The following is a 24,801-nucleotide window of genomic DNA, read 5'->3' as shown; positions in this document are numbered from 1 at the left end:
TTTACCTTTGCTGCTATAGGGACTGCAGACGCAGCAATTAGTGCACAGGTGCAGGCCTCTTGTGGCTTACGCCATCACCACAGAAACACCTGAGGAAGGGTGGGGGTCAAGGTGGAGGTGCACTAGGTGGATGGTCAGAGGGGATGAGAACAAACATATGCCTGAAAGATTAAGGTAAAGGTCCCACAGGAGTGTCGCCGAAGCCTGCCAGCAGTCTTTTCTCTTATTGATTCATTTCACCACAGCATTCTTTAAATATTAATTTGTGTTCATGCACACTGGTCTCAAAAAAATAATGTCCTTTTTCATTCTCCACATTTAGGTTAAGGGTTTAGGGCAGTCTCTGTCAGCCTTTGTCATAAAACAAGATATATATATATATATATATATATATATATATATATATATATATATATATATATATATATATATATATATATATATATATATATATATATATATATATATATATATATATATATATATATATATATATATATATATATATATATATATATATATATATATATATATATATATATATATTTTTTTTTTTTTGTTAAACAAATACCACAACATGGTGGGAAAAACTGCAGTTTTATTTGTCGTGATTAGCTGAGAGGTATTAGTCATTAAAATTCCTTCCACCCCACCTCTTTCTGTAGCTTTACACAATGATATAAGCGCTCTTTCCAGCATGTAGGCCTTGGTGGGGCTATGTGTGTATATAGATTTGGTGGATGCAGCAGGTTGACTAATAGCTCAGGGGGAGAGCCCAACACATTGACACACATGCATATGCTCAGAGGTGTGTTGTTGCAGAAAAACAAACAGTTAAAGGTGTGGGAGAAACAGACAAGACTTTCAGACACACCCAGAGAAGGTACAGGAGATGAAAAGGCCTGAAGGACTTTGCAGTATCGTCTTTAGGGAGAGAAAGTGTTATTAAAGGGGGACACTTTGTGTGCAGTACAACGTGGCTGCTCATCAGGTTAAGGTCTCTAGACAAACTTTTGTCTCTGGGGAATGCTGTGAAATGAGTGCGACATCTTGGTGTCTGGTGAAAAGAGTTGGCTCACAACAGTGCGCAGTGGGAGCAAGAGATAAATGTGTCAGATATCTGGGGAATTTGCTCCTGCCTTTTGGACTTGGGTCTTGCTTATGGTCACAATATATTATACACCACAGGCTGGAAACCTGAGTAAACATACAGGAGAAAGCTGTTAGGCTTTTGGCCCAGGGAGAGTATAGGTAATAATAAGAGGTGTGGTCATTAAAGTCCTGGAATTTTCTTGTGCGCCTCTGTAATGGGTTATGTGCAGCTGCTGTTTTGTTTTGTTTTTTTTCTTTCAGATTACTCTCTACACTCTGTTCTGAGCAGTTTTCTCTCGTGTTTTTGTGATTGACACATGAGCGTGTCAAATCAACAGCTAAACACTTGATTGGCAGAAAGAAGTCAAAGGGAGCCAAATCTGGGTAGTTGGGTGAGAGGTGAGGTTTCGGTGTGCTGTGTGTCAGTTGTGAAACTATGACATGCACTACACTTCAGTTAGGGTTTTTTTTCCCCCTCAGGATATTACAGAGACTCCTGGGGTAAAATGTACAGGACACTGCTTCATGATTTGCGGGTGGGGTGTAAATGACAGTCATGCTACTGGCTGAACTTCTGCTAATTCCTCCTCTCAAAACTGCTGTTTGGTTTGTATTCAAAGACTTGTTTTCTTCATCACCACCACAGTCATGTGACATCCAACATGTCAGCTCTCTGCAGAAGTTTGAGCTCTGCGATAAAGATGCAAAGGAAATGATCAGAATTCTGTAGCGTAATCCTCAAATAGCAATATCTGGATGCAATCCAGATATTTATTTCACACTGTGGCTTAGAAAAGTGTCACATTCTGATGCTGCTGCATTAGAAAAATGCAATGACTTGGCTGTTTTGTTTTTCATGTCAGCATTTCTGTTTTGTCTGTTTGAAACTTGGCTATTTTATTTTTATTTTTTGGCAGCAGCATGCTCACACAAAGAGAATGCCAATGTAAAAATAACATTATTTGGGGGGGCGGCATGTATATTTGATATTGGTTTGATTGGCTTGATCGCCCTCTCTTAAAAAGTGATGTAGCTCTAGTAAAATAGATTTGAATGTTAGTAAAGCTGAAATCTAATTAAATCAAAGGGTTTATATATGACTACAAATAACCCGAACAGGTGATTGGTGTGTATCTAAACAGGTTATGTCCCCGAATGAATGACGACAGGAGAATGAATTACACATGTGTACGTGACAACTGAGCAAAAAAGATCTGCAAGGGAATAAATATTTGAATGGAATACAGAAAGTCTGAGAGCCTCACAGTGTTCTGATCCATTACCAGTGAACTGTCACCTGATATTGAAATTTAGGTGAATGGAAACACTTCCTCTATAGATTGATGCAAACGGACACAAATGTTTTGCTGCTTCCATGACTAATGTAGCTGAGGGAGTCGAATACCTTCAATAGCATTAATTGTAATTTTATGATCAAGGGCCATCAGATTAGGTCTGCTCGTTGCTTATGTTGTTTCATGGTCAAAGTGCGTAAAGAGCATAGCAGCATAGTGAAGGAGGTTGCATTGTGTTTGTGTGACACTTAGCTCACTACTTAACATGTGTCGTTGTGGGAATATGGCATTTTATATGGACAACCTGGCTAGCTACAAAGAGCCTTTGATTCTTGCACAGATAAAAATTCACAACAGCCAGAGAGATGGAGAGGGTGGAATCTTGAGCCCTGGTCAATCAGGTTTGACTGGTTCTTTTAGTGATCTTGTAATCAATGCGCGCACACACATCCAGTTATGCGTCATCGCCCTCACCCACCCTCCATTACACCGTCATTTTCTCCCCCCTCCCACCTCATGCAGGATATTTGCCCCTCTGTGCAGAAGGTCTGCCTGTCTAGATTCCTCCATAGTCGCAGCTGATTTGGCATTAAACAAATAGATACAGGAACAGTACAAACCTGTGTATTCATTGTACACCTGACATGTTGTTTACATTGCACCATTCTGAAAGAAGGTGTTGACAGGGACTTCTTTTTATTTATTTATTTTCTTCTTAGGTCTTCCTGTCAAAGAAAACATGGAGAGAGCAGTGTAGTCAGTAGTCAGCAGTGTTAGTGCTCCTATTTGCATTTCTTTATTCACTTTTTTCCTAACCAGGTAAAACCCTGATCACAAAGATGTTGTAGTAGTTTTTTGAGGTTTTGCTCAAACGGATAAATGAACATTTATTTTATTTGGGGGTTCTTTTTAAAAATCCAACTTGTATTCACAAGTTTTTATTTCAGCTTAGTGTGTGAGTCTGTCACGCTTTCTGCCATTTACAGCTTCTCTCCCCTCCTCTGCTCTCCGTTTTACCGGTCCAGCACCTTCTAAATATACACCGAGGTGCAGCAAACAAGAGAATTCTTTAATCCACTCGACAACTAGTTATATGATTGTAACTGAACTGGAAACTTTATGGGGAAATGTTAAACGTAACAAGAAGAGAGGGAGTGACGACTGTAAGGAGCTCTGTCGATGGTCCTCTTCCAATTTTTGCCGGTAAATCAGAACTGAGGACCTGTTTCCTTTCACCCGTATTTCGGCTTTCCTAAATGAACTAAACATGGAACAGCAGAGAATTTAATCAAATGGATTGACCCATAATTGGGGAGGCACAGAGCAGATCCACAACCAAAATCAGTATCTGAGCTACAGACCTTGGATTAAAGATGCATTGAGTCGGAAGAGTTCTGACCTACAAACGCACCTAAGGACAAAGGGTTTGGCCACACTTATCCTAATCCTGGTGTGTTTGGCTAATTTGGGAGCGGTGAGATGTTTCATCAGTGCATAATGCATGTTGAGTAATATAAATAATGGGTGCAGGTGCAGCTGTTTCTATATTCATGGAAGAGGAGAGGTGACTGTGCGTGTCTCTCTGCATGTAGCTATCTCTTCCTCATATTAGAGTGTGTGTGGTGTGAGAGAGAGAGAGAGAGGGAGAGATGGAAATGCATTCAACCTTCACAGAAACTCATGTGATCTTCCGGCTGACAGTGATGTCTTTTGTTATCAAATGTAAAAAAGCAGGAACAGGCCTGGGCTTATGAATGAGCAATAGGCTAATAACATATATTTTAACTGGTTGTGGTGTACTTTATTCTCCCCCACCCTCACACACCACACACACAGAGCCAGTATGTGAGACTTTGAGATGTTTTAATGCAGAATATATCATCAATATTTGGTCATCGCCATTGACCTCATTGTTAAGACAAAACACTGACATATGTAGTTACTGGTCACGGGTTTTATCCCGTGTCCCTGATTAAAATCTGACGCATAGATGAGATAATGAACGATGGATCCATCTACAGTGGATCCATCGTTCCTATTGGATTATCAAGTAAATAATTTACTTGAGGTTTTCTGTAAAATGTGTGAGTGATTGCAGATAAGCGATCATCAGGATTCAGAGCTTACGGCCTTTTCAGTGTTATCAAACCCTCTGCTGAACTTCAGCCTTTACACATGTATTCTACTAGGCAACGGCACCTGACACGCCCTCACATACATGTTCAAACACACGCCCACACAATGGTCACAAAGCTCTTGCACAGGTACCGTTTTTCAGAATAAACTACTCGCTTATCAGGTTCTGCTTCAGGTTTTTCCAGGCTGCCATCAGACTTTTAGTCCCCATTACTGGACATAAAGTTGAGTGTATTGTTGTTCGTGAGATATGTGGTGCACACAGTGTTTTTTACCTACCCTTTAATTCCATGACAATAATCACTTTTATTTTTTGCGTGCTCTGTTCAGACTTGCCTGACGTGAACCGTAAATGGTACAAGAAAGTTTGTTTTCTGTGCACAGGTTTAGAGTGACCAGGAATCAGGAAGGGTCATAAAATTTAAGAAGATATAAGCAATAATAAATGTTTGATCTAAATGTTTTATTTTTTTGATGACAGAGGTTTTCTAGGGCCCTGCTTAATCTTTATACTATCTTTATGGATGTAATAAACCCCATCAGCCTCCCCAACTGCGCTGACTCGCCCTCCTCCTTCTGCTTTGTAACTAGAGACCAGTGGTTATAAAAGCTGTCCTGTGGATCTGCTGCCTTAAAGGGGACCTATCCTTTGTTATATATGTATATACTGTTACAGTGGCGCAGGCTCATACTGAAAATGGTAAAAAATTCAGATTGTGAGGTCAGCATATGTTCTCAGGCTTCAGAGTGCTCGAAAAACCCTGTTTTAAGGTTTGTTTGTTCTGTTGGCTCTATATGATGTCATTGATTTCTGGTTGTTAGCACAGAAGCTCCACCCACTTGTTGTTCTGTTTGCAAAGGGGAGCCGATCCGAAGAAAATTGCCTTAAATGAAAAGGCACTAAGATGTATTTTGGACAATAGATAAAATGATTGGCTGCAGCGATGCTCGGTTTAAGATAAATGGGGTCCCTTAAAACTATATTGCTGATCATTTTATAGAAGGTAGCATGAAATTTAATTTGGCACACAAGGAAAGGCAGATGGGCGATGTTGCCCTCATTGAACTGAACCATAAGTGGTACCAGTCGGCGAGTTGTATCTGTTTTTTATGATCAAAGATATTGTTTGGAAGAAGATAACCTAATCGCTGTTCCAACCATGCCATATCTTTTAATCGCAAAATCTCGACTCCACCGGCCAGCCATGATGCTTGCATAAACGCTCCCATGGGGAGGACAGAATGCAACCTTTGTTCTAAATGTAGTTATTCCACCTAAGTTTCAACACGCGCACTATCAGCAGCCATAAAATCCACCGTAATGGAAACCAGTACGCACAGCTCGACGAGGCGGGCATGGATCACATTTTTAAATTTGTTGTTTGGGTTTCACCACAAAAGCCACAAAATCAAACCAAATCTATAAAGGGGAAAATGAACGTTTAGACAAAGTGACAGCGAAGCTAATTGTTTTTAGAGTAATATTGAGTTTGTATTACATGTTTTAATGTCATCTGGTTTAAAGATAAATCAATCAATAAATAAATAAATCTTTGCTAGTATTCAAAGAGGCGACAGGTAATATCAATACCACATTGTAACTGTGTAGTTTTGTAGTTTTTTTTTTTTTTTTTTTTTTTTTGCAAGGATGCAACCACAGTTTGATCTGCAGGTTGATGGCATTGTTGCTGTATTCACTCTCATACAGAGCCAAGAGTTAAAAAACTGCCTGAAATCAGGCTTTTAAAGGAGGATTCATTTGCACATATGCTGATCTTGTTATCTTTGGCCCTGTTTTAATGTGTGCGTCCATTATTGTAACATAAGGGGAGATATAATAAGCCTTTGTGCCCCTCGCAGCCCTCAAAATGTTTAATTCCCTCTCGCCACATTCATTTAACTCATCCACCCACCCATCCTTTCTCCTCCTCCCTCTCTCCCCATGGACCCTGACTATAGTTTCAGTGTTGTGTTGGTACCAGGCCACATTTACACCCCACTCTAAACATCTCCTTTGTTTTTTGTCTGTCATTCTTGCAGATTTCTCCTCCTCCTGTTGGGACAGAGCGCTGCTTATCTGTTACTCCTCTATCTCATTTCCTCCATAAAATAAGATTATTCAATCTTTGAGTTTTCTCTTTCTGAAGTGTTGAACCATTTTCATCTTATCATGAGAGGCTAGTCTGAGCTTATGATCTCCAGCTTTGGTTTGAAGTTTGGGGGTTGTGGTTTAAAAAAAAGGCCTCAAAGGATTTCTGGTGGTTTAGAATATATGTTGTGAGTATATGTAAGCTTGCTGTATGCCCATTGTATAAGCCAGAACAGTAATGCCAGGTCTTAAGTGTCCTGCTTCTTTATAATGCAGTCAATAGGTGTCATTCTTGATGTTCTAATGGGTGAAAGTCATGTCAACATCGCAGGCATACTACCCATTGTCTCTCTTAAGGCCTGTGGTGTGTACACAGGCACTCCTCCATAGACACAACCGAAGATGGACAATCAGTTACTGACCTCCCACCTCCTCCTTTATGTTTAGTTAATTCACCTGCTGTCCATTTGTTCTTTAGGTTTCTGGCTTTCTATTTAAGAAATAATGCGGAGATTGTGTCAAAATAGGCAAAGGAAAACGGGTGAAATGTATGAAAGCGTGTGAAGGAGAAAAGGCACTGGGGTTGAAGTGTTAATCAGGAGATTAGCGCAGCTTTGTTGCTTAGTCCCAACCCTCTTTGAACCTTTACCTGAGTAACACTAATTTGCATTACATACATTTGATTCCTAGAGATAAGCCACAAGTATTTTAACCACAGTGGAAAATCAGTACAGTTTGAGTACAAAGCAAAGAGGAACTCTCAGAGTAGGCTTGTGACTGCTGTTCCTCTTTGGTTAAACAGCGATCAGCTTCACCACACTCTCAGGATGGGGTTTAGAGCTTCTGATGTGACTGTATCTGTCCTCATGCAATGATTAGAATTCCTAATACTGCCTTGCTCCTTTTAGGGGTGGACACTGGGAATCATCTCACTCTAGCAACTCTATATTTAAAAATTGTGTGGTGGGTTTTGTGCAGTCTTAGTGCTGGTATGTGAGGTTAACTTTTGGCTGGAGTGCCAAGTTATCGACTAATGCTAGAAAGCTTGGTTGGCAACGCACAGATGCACATAACTGCTAATTAGTGCTAAGTAACAGAGTAATAACACACTACAGTTACACAATCTTTGAGTCTGTGTCACACAGAAAGCCATATTATTTCTATAATTCTACTAAAAACCCAAACATTGTGGATACGTCCAGCTCCCTGAGACCAAATGGGAAAGTCAAAGAAAACAGTCTCTTAAATGTACATAGTGATGTTTAGTTGGACATTTCATTTCAGTTTACTGTGAACCAACCAATATTTAGATTTGAGCTTTTAGGGCTCTTTGGTATACTGGTTTTACAGTATCCATGGTATGAACGTTGGTCTACAAGTAGTGCTGGGCGATATGGAAAAAATATTTATCACGATATGAATTCTTTTATATCACGATAACGATATATATCACGATATACCACCTGACCTGTGGTCATCTGGAAAGTATGAAGTCTGTAAACAGCGAGTGGAGAGGGTGCAGTCTTTGTTTTGAGTTACCGTAAAGCATGTCGCAAATCCGGGTGCACGTAAAGCAGCACCATGTCGCAAAACCACAAGACAGAGTCATTGTTTTTATCATCATTTTTTTATACTTTATTTTCTCTTGCATAAAGTTGAGAGTATGTATAGTGAGAAGACAACACTAATATATTTGCCACAGGCTATTTAACCCTTTAAGACCTACCATAGAACCAAGTCCGCCAGAGCTTATGTTTACATTTTACAGGCTGTAGTGCCATTTGTGGGAGCATTTCAAGTTGCTATACATCAATACAACCGTTATAGCCCAAATTATAATAATATGTATGCATTAAGTCCATAGAAACTACATAAATTGCAAAAAAAGTGCAATAAACTACAAAAAAATTGAAAATCGTTTTTGTTTTGTTTTTTACATATATTTCTAGTTAGAGAAATTTAAGAGGCTTATCCCTCAAAACTGTAAATACAAAAAAGTTGCACAAAATAGTTGCCAACCACAAGAAATTTATTTTGAGTGTCTTCACTCAAAATGCTTGAGATACACTAATTTTAATATACTACAGGAAAAATGAAAATAAATATCATAATGCAAATTTGAAAAAAACCAGCATGTGCATCAAAATAAACTATTTTCAACAGTGTAATTTGACTTCTAAGCATCCCAGAAACGATACAGAAAAGCATAAAGTCAAACATGACTTTTAAAAACACCAACATAGGCTTTGAAGGTAAAAAACTAAATTTTCCGCGAAAATGACGTCACTTCCGGTTTCGGACAGGTAATGGCGGACATGCGATAGTTCGCGCTGACTTATATTCCAACGTAGGAAGTGTTATGAACAGCTGATCGGATCGGCAAAGCGTGTTTCTGGAATATTATGTTTTTGTTGCTGGAAGTGCTTTTTATGCAATTTTTGCAAATTCATATGTGGAAGGAAACCGTGACCTAGGACAAGCTAATGGAATAAGATGTAAGTACAACTCCTACGGTTTCATATGCAAAAACAATTATTGCGCTACCTCACGTGGTTACAGTTCTACAGGGATTTAAAAATAGTTAGGAAAAACGGAGTGTGCCTGCTCCGACCGGTTGTAAAGGGTTAATGATATATTTTATGTAATAATTTATAAAATTAGGGTTAGAAACGATAGAAGACAAATGGCACGATAGACACTTTTCTATCGTCCACACGATATATATCGTCATATCGCCCAGCACTATCTACAAGTATGCTCAAGTATGTAATTTCCTCCTTCATTTCCTGGTGGCACTTAATGTTAACTTTGCCTTGTAATCGTCACCCACCAACACTAAATGGCTCCATTTTTTTACTTAATGTATTCTTGTCTTTGGATGGAGTTTTGACTTAAATTACTAAGTAAACAGATTTCTTTGTGGATGCAGTTGTCGTTAACATTTTTAAGGTTTTGTGTACCATAAAATTACTACCCCTCAGTGCTTGTTAGAAATTTTGTTATGAGTATAATAAAACTACAAGCAGACTCATTAATCATGGACGAAAAATGAGAGAACAAAACTGGATTGTATGAAGTTATAGTTTTGGTATTTGTTCAAATCCTAATGTGTGAAAGTTTGGGTTATTAGAGTTGATCCATGTATCTTTTTCGGTGCTCTGTTTAACATTTATGTGATTAACAAATGTCTAGATATTAGTGATGTCTTTCCTTAAGTGGAAAAGTAGAACCGCAAAGAGATGCCACATCTAGTTCATAGTTTTCAGTTGCATTCCGAAAGACTGTTGTGGTTTCAGTGTGTTGTTTCAGACTAATTTAAAGTAGGCTGCTTGCAGCCTAGATGGGGGTTTTGTTTATTTGTTTCAGGTAAATGGCACACATGTTTTATTTGCTTGAGGCAAACCATATTTGCTTGCTCAATGGCAACAGGACCTGTGATCTTTTTTAGTCTGCCACGAGAAATAAGGTGATTGATATCAAATACACAACAAAGGAAATTGCAGTCTTTAGAGTACTTATCATTTAAGTGTGTACACCTATCAAGTGTGAGGGGCACTCTTGTCAATGTTAAAAGAATAATGTAAAATTCACTTTGTTTTTGTGTATAAAAGATACAGTTTAAAGGTGAGGTCATTTAGCTATAAATAATAGTGACCACTCTGTTGATTGCTGAATTGCTTCCTGTCTTGGTTATTCCAAGTCTGGTGTGCAAACAAAGCGAAACTTTGGCGACTTGTTAGATGAACAGCCTGAGGGACGCCTTGTAACCATGGCGCTGTGGCTTTAAATTTCCCTAATAGCTATTGTTTTTGTTTTGTTTTACTACGCAAAACCTCAAAAAAGGCTCACCTTGGCACACTCTTACTGTCGCTGCTCTTTCCTGTGCCACAGAAATGTCCTTTGTTGGCTATCAAGCTGCCATGTGACACCTCTCAAAGGTGAATATTAAAGCCGTTGATGGCTTCACCCATTTTGCTTTTGCTATCATAAAAGGTAATCATTACAGTTGGTTTAGTTAAGTTTTATCCTCATTTACAACTTCAGTGCTTAAAGATTACTGGCGAATAAATCCAGGAAAAGTCATCAGACTATCCATGTTATTGATTTGATGTTTCATGGTTAAACAGGACAAATTTCATGTCTTGACTTCATTTGTGTCTTAAGACCGAACACTGTTGTTCTGATCTAAATTGAATTCTTATGTAACAGTAGCAATGATAATTATAACTGAACTAAATAGCAGTTATTTACTAGTTATAGGGTTGTGTGTTTCACCTTACAAAAGAGGGGGGGAAAAAACCCAAATGTTCCGAGTATGTAACTGTCAGAACTGCCGAGTACTACACCTTTCTTTCACATCCTAAGTAATTAAGTGTCAAACAGGACAAAAGAACTTGTGACTTTCCACATTATTCTCAAATTTGGTTTAGTAAATCCCCATTGCACAAATTTGATCGTTTTATTCTTTAGTTTGACTGTTTTGTATCGCGCTTGTTCCTGTTCGCCTAGCCTGTTGATACTGTTCCGTTTTATTGCCAAGAAGAAGCAAACAGACACAAAACATGTATGTAATGTTGTTTGTTGATGACGTTAATAGCAAGTCTGTCATCCACTCACTTTGTTTGCAAGTTTGAGATTAGCATGTACTCTAAGCTGGCAGCAGGAAGTTTGATGTTATCTCTTGTTTAGCAGCTGGTTTTGAGCTATTAAACAAACATGAAATGTTGTTATTTTATTCCATAACTTCTCATATCGATTGATCAGATGTTTTGTAAAAAGCTGAAATTACACTTTTGTAAGAGTAATGATTATTGTTAAACAAATTATATATACATGTATATATTTATACAGAATTTCTCTTTTTCAGTATAAAGTTGACTAGGGATTACTGATCTTACAAAAATGATGACTTGAATCTCAACTGGAGGACTGAAACTAAAAGATCCTCTGCTGCTCTAATGTGAGCATTGTTCCTGTGTACTTATGTTTCCACGGCTTGCTCCTTGGAGAGTGTGGTGCTGAGTTCCACAGTGGGTATGATTTATTGTTAGGGGGTTATGTAATAGAGGGTTCACATGTAGGGTTTGTGTACTGTCTTTATTAAAAAATCTTTACTTTAAAGCGGTATGTGAAGGTTTGAATGTATTTGTCAAGGCAAGAACGTGAGGTGTGTGTTTGCATTACCTGCTGACCGAGACTTGAACAGGTAATATTATATTTATTTAAAAAGTTGGTAAATATTGATGCATATTTAGTGAGGCTTTGCTTAGTAACCAGATGACTGAGTATCTGTCTGCTTTTTGGGGGGATTTTTAAGCTACTTTCATGAAAATGCAGGTAGTATTTTCTTACGTTTTGGGGAGCTGGGTGTCATTTATGTTTTTTCAAGCACAGTTTTTGTTTAGTTTTTGGTTTCTTTTTTCACACCAGACGTGGCTTGTTGTCTAAAATCACCTGTAAAAGCCCAGTTGAGTCAAAAATCGAACACATTGTTAGTTCCTGCAGACTGGGTGTGACTCTGATCAGCTGTTCTCTGTACTGAGTCCTTCTGCAAGCCGCTTTGCAGCCCACGTCAACCCCAGTTCCTGAATTTCATGCTCTCTGTGACTTGATCATTGTCATGCCTTTTTTTTTTCTTTTCTTTTTCTTTTTCCCTCTGAGGGTATCCTGGTGCTGATCTCCCTGCTTTTTGGCTTTCCATGAATGTACATGAGAGGTTCCCAGAACAGAGCGACACCAAAGCTTTGAACATTTAAAAAAGAAAAGGGGAAAGAATTGTTTATTTCCTGACCTTTTGTATTTGTTTCTAGCACAAACAAATACAGGCTCTGTAAACCTGCAGCAGCTTATCCAGGATCACTAACCTTATCGTTGCCAAAAATAGGCCACAGATCCTCCCATTTTAATGAAAATCTGGTGGGAAATTTACATTCGCAGTAATGGCCACCCTCACCCTGAGCTCACCACACCTGCAAGGTTCACTGATGGAACAAGGCCTGAGTCACATTTATTCGATCATATGTATAAAGTGGGACGAGGTAGAGCTCATTAAACATCGCATTGCTCACTGTCTCACGTAGGCCATGGCTGGCTGCTGATACAGAGGGTGTGTCTGTTTATTGCTTTCACCATTATGAACCTATCTTGCTGCTTGTTTTGGGGGGTGTGTATGTGTGTGCATTTATAATTTGGGAAGAAGGGGAAAAAAATGAAATGGAGGCGTGATAGCAGCTTTAAGCTGGTAGTTTCTGCTTCTGATTAACATCACAAGGATAAGTATTCTGATATCTGAACCACATTGGTCATAACCACACAAGTGATGCTATGAACACCAGCCAACACCAACTTCTTTATGAAACTGGCTTAAAGGATTTGGCTTGTTTATAATATTTCTGCTGTTTTAACCAAAAAAAATAAAAATAAAAAATTCATTTTGAATGTTTAATGGTGCTCTAATAATGTGGATGCTCAGTCAAATACACGTGATCATTTTTGACCTTTGGACGCAACTGTGGAAGGTTGTTACCGGCTGTAAATTCACAGATACGAGGATTTATTGTAATATACAACAAGGCGCGAGCGAGAGTCACGAAGATGAGAACGTGAAAATCAAGTTAAAGAAACATTGAGCTCTGCTAGTTCAGGGTGAGCTACACCTTCAACACTATTCTCTCAGGATGAGTATGGTGTGATAATGGGGGGAGGGGGTGTAGCGTTGCCTCTGTGGGTGTTGAATTGCCAAGGCGATGTTAGTAACAAACCATAGGAGGCCTTATGTGCGAATCCAACCAGTTGATAAATATTTCACCTGACTGACGTGGGCTGTCGAACTCAGACTATCAGAACAGGGCGTTAATCCGACAATTCCCAGAGCTGACTTCATACAAACAGAATGTAACTTGACATGTGTTCTAATTTTTTATGAAGGCTGCAAGGATAATCTGCCCACAGTCTACTGCATGAATACTTGGCAGGTGGCTTTAAAAGGCCAAGCTGCTCTTATTTTCATGGGAAAGAGCTAATGTATCTTTTTGTGGGTTTTTGTCCGTTTGTTGCTTAGTGCAGTTTTGCATAAATCATTAATTTGGCTAATCTAGGCTTTGTTGACAGAACATCAGTCTATCATAGACCTTTTTGTCCTTTTTTGTTTTTATTTCTTTGTCATGTGACCTCTTTTTGTTTGCATTTTGCATCTTGATCAATTTAATTTAAAAAAAAAAAAAAAAAAAAAAAAAAAAAGCTATCATGCATTCAGCCTATCAGTCATTAATTGGCTCCAACTCATATTAGGTAGAAGAGATATCAATATCAGATGGTTATGTGCTGTGTCACATCAATTTGGCTCTGGCAAAATATCCAAGAATGGTGTGATGAAGACCAGGACACATGTTTATTCTTTATAATGAAGATTTCTTTAAAAGTAAATGATGCACTACACAAAACATCTGTTGTGCTTTTATAAATCTTCAGCACTGTGTCTGTATTAGCTACAGCTCATCTTTGGATGTCAGTAATTAGAGGACAAATCTGATCAGCAAAAGACTCAGATGGTTTTGGACTCCTTGCATATTCATATCACCTGCTGTCATCATTATCCACATGGCTTCTCTCCGGTTGCAACAGCTGTGCCTTCAGTGCCTTTTTAAATAAGAATTATGTAAACGTATGTTTGAGTCATTTGTATTGCGTATTGTATTACATTTATATCTGCATTTCCTTCTGTGCAGCAGAACACAAACTAAACATCACACCAAAGTAATGACTGACTGTCAGTGGTCCAAAGAGGTGATAGCATGATCCTTTGTCGGAGGTGTCCAGCGATACAAAATGGTTTGAAGGTTGAAAGCATTATGGTATATGTCACACGTGACTGTAACCATTAAAACCCAGTTTGTGGGGCTGAGGTATAGCATATAACAGCGTAAAAGGGCAAAGGGCAGATGGGCCATAATTGGCAAAAAGGACTGTGTGACTCCTGTTCTATTAATATATCTTTACAGAGCCGTAGCTTATGTCATAGGTACTATATTGTGCAGCTGTCTACCTGTTTTGCATAAGCCATGCACTATAAATATGTGTATCTGTCTTTCTCCATCTGTGGTTGGCTTAGGCCATTTTAATAATAAATTATACTTGCTAATGGCATCTTTTTTTTTTCTCTTCTTTTTCCTCAGACTCTGAGAGCGAGAAATAAAGCCAATAAACAGACCGAAGGAGAAAGGGCACAGCAGACGACAGAGGCGAAAGACGAGGATGAGCGCGACCCGTACAGCCTCTGCAGCTCTGTGGACCTCGATAAGGTGTGTGCGTGTTTTGAGACGGGGCTAATATGCGATCAAATGAAGAGTGTGTCTTTTCTGCATCTTTTTTGAGTCGATGTGTGCGTTTGCTGAAATTATGCAGCAATCGATCAGACACTGGAAACAAAAGGTGGAGGATGACCTAATAAGTGTATTTGCTTACCCGTGACGGGGTAGGTGAACAGCCATCTGGTTATTCACCCTGCTTCATCTGTTTGCAGATTGCATGATTTCCCACACTGACAGACACAAGCATGTACAAAACAGAAGACAAAGCAGCATTGCTCAACTCCTAAATCTAAGCCAGTTCTGAAAGTCTTGACTCCAAATGGTGCAGGTGTTTTTTTTTTATGATATGTTCTTACTAGAAGAGTTTGTCCTTGCGTGCTGAAATCTACCTTCAAGCACACACAGTCAGACATTCATTTAAACTATGCTCATGTGATGGTGCAGTTTGACAAGTGTTTTTCCACTTTAACAGGTCTTCACACGGCTCAGCGCCACAATGACAGATTCAACCAGTCTGTCTCGCTCTCTCTGCTGCCGGGCAACGCTTTATTGAACGAGACCCATGACTCTTGACTTCACACACTTAAGTTTTGCAAGGCCCGGTTTCAAACATCAGTGTTTTTGTGACACACGGATCTGTCAGTTTAAGCCATTCATTCTGAGGGTTTGCTTCTTCCAGTAACTTGAATCCTGAAGCTCGGACACTCCCTTCACAGATCTCAAACACGGTCTGATTTCAGTAACTGTACCCATGTGCAACACTCATGCAGTTTCTGCGCTATGCAAAATGTTGTTATTATCACCAGCACACTTGTCATGTGCTAGCCTTCCTCATTTAAAAAAAGAAAAAGGCCCGCTTTTTGTTTTCAAACTGGTTAAGCTGGATTGTAGCCGCTTTAATGTCCTGGTTTCTCGATACTCACCTTTACTCAGCGTAAATCAGTCTGTCCACATTTGCAAGCTGCGTAACACCAGGAATCTGAAGCATGTCTACACGCTTGGCTTGGCTTTGTTCACCTGTTATTAAACACAGAAACCGGTTTCTGTATCTTTTCTTATGCAAGCAAAGCACCACTGTAAATTTTCAGACTTCTTGATATTTAGAGTAAATGTTGAGCTTGGGGCTTTATATAACCAGCAAATGCTAGCTGGATTGTGTTTTTTTTTTTTTTGTTTTTTTTTTTTTTTTTAAAGTTATTCCAGTATATCCATCAGTAGGTTACACTCAGTGACTGTATAAGTATAAAATTCAATGTTTTCTACTGTCGTTGGTTCCACTTCAATATGACAACAGTGGAATTTAATGTGATCTTCCAGCTTTTTTTTTTTTTTTTTTTTTTTTTTCTTTTTGTGTGAAATCACTTGTTTGTGGGCAGCTCCTTGCAGTAGCGTGCTCACTCAGCATGTGACAAACACAATTTCACTTCTTTCTTTTTCTTTTTCTTTTTATATACAAGACTGTGTTGTAAAAATGAAACTTTGTCTTTGCAGACAGACTCTTAGAGATACAATCACATTTTCTATTTTAAAGGTTTTTGACTTTAATGTTTCTTTACTTTATTGTGCACATTTATTATTTATTTTTCATCGATATGGCTTTGGTTAAAGGAACAACCAAACTTTGTTATAGCAAAGAGAAGCTTCTATTTTCTACTGGCATTGTTTCATTATTCATGTGTGAGAGATGACGGTAAAATGTGTTTTGTATGTTAATTACTGCAGTGAGAAGTAGCAGAAAAGGCAGATTTTCATTCGCTTGGCAGGTGTTCATAAGTCGATCTGCATATGGGCGGATTATGTAAACATGTAACGTCAACATGTTGACGGACACTTGTGCCTGGTGTGTTCCCAGCTCTGATGCAATTCTACCAACTAATTCCCCCCAAATATAAATAAAACAACACGCTGATTTTAATAAATCCAAACCCGAAGGTGTGCATGTGTATACCAGAGATGCATACAATTCAATGGATGTGAGCTTTCTCAATGAGTTAAACTGCCTCGGGTGATGCCAGTGTTAGTTGGGACTTAAGCATACAAATCAAAAAATAAAATAAAGATAGATATGTGGAGAAGTGTGGGGATGACTGCAAGTGAGCTTAGCAGAACCTCACCCTCATGATTAAATCAAGTTAGACGTTTGCTTTTCGAGTAATTTACAGTCGATGCCAAGAAACGGAGAGCATGTGAGACAGAAAATGCAGCATCTCTGGTTTTGCATTGTTTTTTGGCTCCCCCCCTTATTTAAAGTTGAACTTTGTAGTCGTATCAGCAGCTAACAATGCTAAATCTGTGGATAGCTTAAATTTTTATTTTTTTGCAGTTCACAGCTGTATTTATGCCTTGAGTGAGCAGGGGTAATAAAGGACAGAGATGGTAGTGTTCCAGCGCAGCGCTTCAGGGTGGCTAGCTCCATTAAAACAATGTGATATGTGACCGGTAGCTAAACAATCTGCTGCAGTAAACAGCCAACACATGATTAATTGTCAGCGTGAATGAATGTTTTACATGCTACAACAATAGCTGCACACTGAACAGTAAAGTCATCTTTAGATTTCTCAGTCTAAATGAGGTTAGGTGGTAAACACTTTATCACCTGGGCAGTAACCTGTAATTACTTGTATTGAGCCTTGCACTCAGGTGATTGTGCCAGCCGGTGCCTGATGTCATGATAGGGGTGTGTCTCTCACACACACAGTCATCATCACATGGTCACTAAGCATCATTTTGTGACTAATCACAGGAAAGTGTCAGGGTTAAGAGGGAAATTAAGATTAAAGAGGGGACTTGCTGCTTCTCTTTCACTCTTCTCAACTCTCTCAAGTGGGGCCATAAGGTCAAGTTCTGACTCAGGACTCCTTCTCATCCTGTTTCCTTACCAGAATGATTCCACCTGATATTTCCAAATGTTATAGTGTGAAACCTGACAGTCTTCACGTCACACACCATGGCAGCCCATTTCCTGTGTGGCTGTAAACACAGGGAACTTGTGAAAAGCTTGTAAAAGCAGCTCCATCTTAGGCCTTTGGACTCAGAGAAATGTGCTGGCAACAGTCCACTTAGACTTAAGTAAACCTGCAAATGCACACGCACACAACAAGCAAATTTCACATGCAACACTTCCTGGTCTGACCAGTCCTTGGAGCAGTATAGTTTTTAGCTCTATGCTGCCACCTGCTGGAGAAGTTTTTGTTTTATTTTTTGGATTTTTTTTTCCTCGTGTATAGAGAACGTGTTTTACTAATTTCATTTGGTTGTACTTCTGCAGGATTTGGTGGACTGGCGGAAGCCCCTGGCATGGCAGGTGGGCCACCTCAGAGAGAAATATGATGCGTGGGTACACCAACCAGTTGACAGACCTATCAGACTGTTTGGAAACCCCATCATGGAAGCCATCACTAAAACTTCCTGGTAAGAAAGGAAGCTTGAAGAAAAATGAATCATTTATCAGATAAGAACATACATTCAGTTTTGCAGGCTTGGCAATCACTCATGCAACATTTTCACAGAATTTTACTGTTGTTTATTAAGTTTGTATTTATATATCAACCAGCTGGAGGTGAGGGACCCGAGACAGGACAAAAGACACACCGCTGAAGAGAGCTAGAGATTAATAATTCCTAATGAGTAATACACTAGCAGTTTATAAACATACAGGGAGTGAAAATAGGAGCTTGGACCCATTGCAGTGTAACTAAGAGAGAATTCAGGTCCACCTGATCCAACCCTAATTATATGCTTTATCAAAATGGAAAGACTTAAGCCTAATTTTAAAGTAGAGAGGGTGTCTGTCTCCTAAATTCAAACTGGGAGCTGGTTCCATGGAAAACAGGCCTGAAAACTCTGGGCTCTGCCTCCCATTCTACTTCTAAATACTGTAGGAACCAGAAATAAGCCCGTTGTCCGAATGTGAAGTGCTCTAGTATATTAATAAGGTACAATGGTCCAGCCTAGAAGTAATAAATCACGAACTAGTTTTTCAGTATTACTCTGAGACAGGATGTTTCTGTGTTTGCAGGTATTGCACAAATACAAGAAGTGTCCTGCATACTTGTTTGTTGTGGTCTTTGAAGGACACATCCTGGTTTTAAAAAAAAGTTTCCTCAGCATTACTGGAGGCCAAGGAATTACTGAGGGAAAGTATATGGAAACATTTATGCAATGGTTTCCGCAAATCATTGTGTGTAATGGCCACACGATGAGGGCTGTGATGTAAAGAGTATTTCCCACCTTGAAAATGCTGTCGGCAGTTCTGTGATTGCCAAAGGATAAGCAAACACATCTGCTTCAGTGGCGTCATCAAAGATTGAATTATAATGAAAAGTGCAATTTTATAAATTTATGCAATTTTAAGCTTGTTCAGCCTACCTCTGCAAGCTACTTTGCTTGCAACCCACCTTCACCTCAGGTTCCAGTCATTTCCGATTTAATCAGTGTCACATCTGTGGTCACATCCTGCTCTCTCTTTTTCCTGTTTTGATGCATCTTTGCTCTCAGGACAAAGCCAGGTGTCAAAAATAAGGCCTAGGGGCCAGAAATGGCCCAGCAAAGGCTCTAGTCAGGCCAGCTGGACAGCTTTGAAATATGAAGAAGTGCATAGATTTTGCATTTTTAAAAGATTTACAACTTTTTCCTGTTGATGAAGGACCCCATATTCATACTACACCAAAGTAATTAAGTAATAGATTAACAATTAAATGATAAAGTTCCTGTTTTTTTTAAATTATTATTATTATTATTTTATTATCTACTACAGAAATCCCTTTCTATACTAGAAGGGGAAATAAAACAACTAAGTACAACAAAATGTTTTTTATAATTACCGGAAAGTCTGGACCGAGAACTTTTCCTGTAACTTTACCCGTTTATCATGTTGTTTCACTGATCTGGCCCATTTCAGAGTAATGGCCCACGTTGTAAACTGAATACACTGTCCTCTAGTAACAGAGTGAGAGCGTGAACTAATGCTTTACACTCTCTTGCTTTCAGGTATTGGGTACCTATTGTGTGGCTCCCTATTGTGTTTTATCTGAGCTGGCACTGCTACACCACCCTGGCACAGGGCACCACCAGGCTAGCCCTCACTTCAGGTAACGCACATGCACCTGTGTTTGCGCCGCAGTCACTTGTGTTTTCATTTTCATTCTTGTGTCTACATTTCTGTTTGAGCCATCTATGGCTGAGCATGTGTGTGTTCCCAGGCTTCTCTATCCCTATCCACAAGTACTTTTTCCCAGTCCTCTTTATGATGGGCTGGTTCTTGTGGTCATTCATCGAGTACTGCATCCATCGCTTCGTCTTTCACATGAAACCACCAGCTCATAACTACTACCTCATCACGCTACACTTCCTCCTGCATGGACAGCACCACAAGGTACGAACAATCCACCGCTGAGGTCACAGCTGTGAGTCATGAAAGCAATATTTGTTTTTGTTTAAAATCATCCTTTATGGCACCAGCTGACACCAGCTGACACCAGCTGGCACCAGCTGAGGTGGTAATCTTATATTGCGGGGAGGAGGGGGATGCGAACGTCCTCCTGTTTCCAAATACTTTTATGAACTGAATACATATCAAGTATAAGTAGTTACGAATGTGCAAATATTTTTTTTAAGTTAAATTATTGTAACATTAACCACAGTATAGTTTAAGCCACTGGGGGAAACTGATTTAGCTTAGCTTAATGTGTGGAAATATGCTGTTCATCTCAGTTTGTTTTACTAGGTTATAAAATTAGAGTATTTTTTATTAGCTTCTTCTATGTAAAACCTTATAACTGATAGTCGGTGTAATTAGGAAATGTGATGTCTTTCCTGTAGAAGCTATAAAGTCGCACTACAAAATCTCACAAACCCCCCCCCCCCCATTCCAAAAATTCTGGGACTATGTATAAGCTGTAAATAAAAAAACACAATACAATGATTTTTCAAATCTTACTAACCCATATTTTATTCACAAAAACAAACATTAGAAAAATATTGTAATATTCAGACTCTAATTTGAGTTTGAGAGGCTGAGGAAAATGCTGTGAAAGATATCGCTTCATTACAAAATCTGGAAAAAGGAAGCTGCAAAATTAATGATCCAAACAGCTGACGATGCAAAGATGGCCCCAAGTTAAAAACTGAACTGTGGTGAACCTTAAATGCACTTTGATCAATCAAATTTTATTGTGTCAAGATAAAAAGCTGATTTTTATCACGGCAGCATAATGTTCAGAGTTCATCTGTTACTTTGACAGAACATCCATGAATATATCTGCAGGTTATGACATCAAATCGCAAAATGAGCATTTACATGGTCGGCCACTTGCTGATCATTTTTGAATTACTGTCTGATGAATACCTGTGATGGCTTTTTGTTGCAGGGGAAAAAAGGTCGTCTGCTTTAATGCTGTCATTATGGCTTATGGCCACCGTATATAAATCTTTTTATTTCTTTTCTCTCTCCACAGTCTCCGTTTGACGGCTCTCGGCTGGTCTTCCCTCCCGGCCTCGCCTCCTTAGTAGTGGCGGTCTTCTACATGTCCATCAATTGCGTGCTCCCAGACATCCTCGGAGTATGCGTGTTTGTCGGTGGGCTGGGCGGCTACGTCGTATACGATATGATCCACTACTACCTTCACTATGGGTCTCCGAAGAAAGGCTCATATCTGTACAGCCTGAAGGCCTACCACGTCAAACACCACTTCGAGCACCAGAGATCAGGTGAGGATTACATTTGTTAACGGCCTTAGAAGAAATATTGTTTTGTTTTGTTTTTGTTTTTTTTTTTGTTTTTTTTTCTTTCTTTTTCTGATGGGGATCTTTATTTTTCTCCGCAGGTTTCGGGATCACCACCACATTCTGGGACCACCCCTTCAACACTACCATCCCTGATGAAAAATTCTGACGTGGAAACGGCTCCCCAGAAGGGCCACAGGACTTGTCACCCACCCTCTTTTAGCCCCCAGCATGCCTTCTCCAACCATCCCAACTCCTTTAGTTACATCTCTGCAGCCATATAACTTCCACAGACTAGGAGGAACTTCAGGGCCACTGCATCCAGTCCATTAATACTCTGTGTAACACATTAACCAGCACCACAATATTACCTTAAGCTCAGTCATCTGGGTGTGTGTCAACCTGCCTGCACTATTTACTCACTGTGATCATTTCCACTCAGATGTGAGGGCTTTCAGTGCCATTTTTTCCTTCTACTACTTCTTCTTCTTTTTTCATTTAAGAAATCTGCCACCTGTGCTTTACCAACAGCAACCTATCACCTCATCACCACTCAGAATGTCGCAGCGTACAGCTGGGAGGTGGCCGTGGAGAGAAAAATCTGTTTTGTGATGCATGTGGTCAATTTGAATTAGATTTAATCTTTTAATCTAAAATCAGACAGGGGGAAAACGGTGATAAAATTACTAATCTGACAGCACAATGCTCACACAGCTCACCAAAAAGGCACACTGTTCAAGAGGTAACAGGAAGTGATGGATGGTAGGTGAATGTTGAAGACGGGTGGAGCGGAGGGGGGTGAGAGATGATTAGAAAGAGTGCATGTGAGAGAGAAAGTGTGACAGAGATTGAGAGAGAGCACGCTAACTATTTAATCTACTGAGGAAAAAGGCTACTTCCCGCCTTCGCATCATCTACAGCTTACATATTCCTCGTCACTGTCACAGCTTTTCTCTGCTACGCTGCTATAAACTGTTGCGCTGCTAACAAATCACAAAAGTTCCCTCCACCACATTTGGGCTCGCTTGATTTAAGAAGCGGCCGTGACCGGAAAACCTTCAATTTCACATTTGTTTTTGAACTTGCTGAGATATGTTTAACTTATTAATTATCACCAAATCTGCAGGAGTGAGTTTATACTGTAGGATGCTAATTCCATGTACTGTTAATGTGATGTAAAAGCAGAGTTCAGAATGTCTGAAACCCCTGTGGAGATATATTTTTGCAAGTCTGTTGTAATATTTCCATCTTTTTATTATTTTTTTCCTCGTTAATAATTCAACAAAGATGTAAAAATAATATTTTGTATGAAGCTTTGTACAGTAGAGGAGATTCTTTAATCGCACAGTCTTCATTTTGTCAGGTTGACTATATGTTAGAGAGCGAGTGTGGTTGTCAGGGTGACGGGGGACAAATCTGAAGGCATGAAGCCAGTCGGTCTGATTTCCTGCTGTGGGGATCTTGGGGTCAAAGTTCACAGATTTTTGGAAGTGTTATTTTCTAAAAGGAATCTCTATGTCGAGATTCCTTCCTTTTAAAGGGGACCTATAATGCAACTTCTAACACCATGTTTCCAGTGTAGCTTGGCATGACTCACACTTCAAACTAATGCTTATTTACATTATACTAACAAATCATCTTAGCTCTCTTATCCCCTCCTCTTAGAGCCAACTTTCTTCTGATTGGATGCCTCTCAGAGCTTTGTACCTTAGTTGACTATATATAAGGGATATCTGCTCTCTATGACATCATACAGAGCCAGGAGTAAAGGAAAGCTATCTGAAACTTGAATGTTTAGGGTAGTTTGAAGCCTGAGCTTCTGTCTCATGGATCACTTGCACATGGGTATGAACCTCTGTAACGGCACAAATATTACAGAAAATTAGGAAAAGCATAATAGGACGACTTTAAAGTCGGTGGTTTATTTTGGCCCTGCAGACCCCTCCCTAGGATGACGATAAATCAACAAATCTGACATTACAGCAGGAAGTCTTGACACTGACTGGTGGATCCGCAAAATGTCTCCTGAAAAAACGCCCGACAACAGCGCTGATAAGTGAAGTAGAACAAACTTAATTCAGACTCTTTACATGAATAACTGAAGCACAGTAAGAACATACTGCCACTGCAGGAAATTTATATTTTATTTACTTTTCTAGCTTGAATAAATACTTCCACTTATAGAAGTGTACATACAGCTGTATGTAAACTAATCCATCAGAGTTTTAACCATTCAAGAAGATTTGTAATGCAGAACCTTAACACCATTTATACTCCTCTTTTTAAAAAAAATAATAAAAATAAATTGTTTCATTTATTTTTATACAAATTCTCTGCAGCAATAACAGTGAAGCGTAAACCTAAAGAGGGCTGAGGTACCCCAAAATGTTTCCACTATGACAAGATGAGTGGATTTATTAACCGATTTAGCACCAAAATGTGTCATTGTCTACAAATATCTGTTGATCTTTAGCTATGCACACCACGATGATTATGAATGTTCAAGACTTTGTGCGTAAAGCATTAACTCATCAAAAAGAACCTAAAAAATGTTTTTAATGTCTGTTATGCTGATGGTTCTAATAAGTTCTAATAATAATGATAAGACATGATTGTGCCGGCTGTTTGGCAAAGTGAAATGATTACACTTGTTGGAGTTAAATTTAAAAAAAAAAAGTATACAGATCTTATTTATGTATATTTATATGGTAAGAATGAAAAACAGCAAATATGATTCTAACTTGTGAAATTTTTCTCTTGTGCTAAATTTTGCAGCAAAAAAAAAATCCTAAATTTGTTTACTTTAATGTCTTAACTTTTGTTTTGGAATTTTTAATGTCCATGCAAATGCAAACGTATTTGTAAATAAATATCTGTATATTTCTGATGCTGGCCTGTCCAGTTTTTCATTTTTATTCGCTGATTGTGGTGGCTTCCATTCTGCAACCGTGATGCGTGATGATGGATGACGACTTTAAATTGCATTGTAAGAGATGAAGGATGGAGTATTTGAATCTTTTAATTTTATATTTTAAAAACGGAGGTGTTGCTTTTGCCTCTGAATGTAGAGATGTTTTGGGGGGGTTTAAAAGACTTTCAATGTGACGTGGTTGTTCATGTCAGCGGTCACAGTAAAATATCTGGATCCCTTTGAGCT

The 24,801-nt window shown here is 39.0% G+C and overlaps 1 protein-coding gene across 1 annotated transcript in view; it reads left to right on the top strand.

Annotated features, from left to right (window-relative positions):
- Positions 1–24,411, top strand: part of fa2h (fatty acid 2-hydroxylase) — a 31,073-nt gene extending 6,662 nt beyond the window's left edge. Inside the window, exons 2-7 of the mRNA XM_063480503.1 lie at positions 14,787–14,912; positions 18,190–18,332; positions 19,911–20,011; positions 20,123–20,295; positions 21,377–21,629; positions 21,746–24,411. Coding sequence (XP_063336573.1) covers positions 14,787–14,912; positions 18,190–18,332; positions 19,911–20,011; positions 20,123–20,295; positions 21,377–21,629; positions 21,746–21,813 — 864 coding nt within the window. The 3' untranslated portion in view covers positions 21,814–24,411. The remainder of the gene's footprint in view (positions 1–14,786; positions 14,913–18,189; positions 18,333–19,910; positions 20,012–20,122; positions 20,296–21,376; positions 21,630–21,745) is intronic.
- Positions 24,412–24,801: the final 390 nt, after the last annotated feature.

This window comes from Pelmatolapia mariae, linkage group LG7 (genome assembly GCF_036321145.2).
Source record: "Pelmatolapia mariae isolate MD_Pm_ZW linkage group LG7, Pm_UMD_F_2, whole genome shotgun sequence".
Classification (NCBI taxonomy): Eukaryota; Metazoa; Chordata; class Actinopteri; order Cichliformes; family Cichlidae; genus Pelmatolapia; species Pelmatolapia mariae.
Note: the sequence above shows the minus strand (reverse complement) of the source record. Positions and strands in the feature narration are given on the sequence as shown.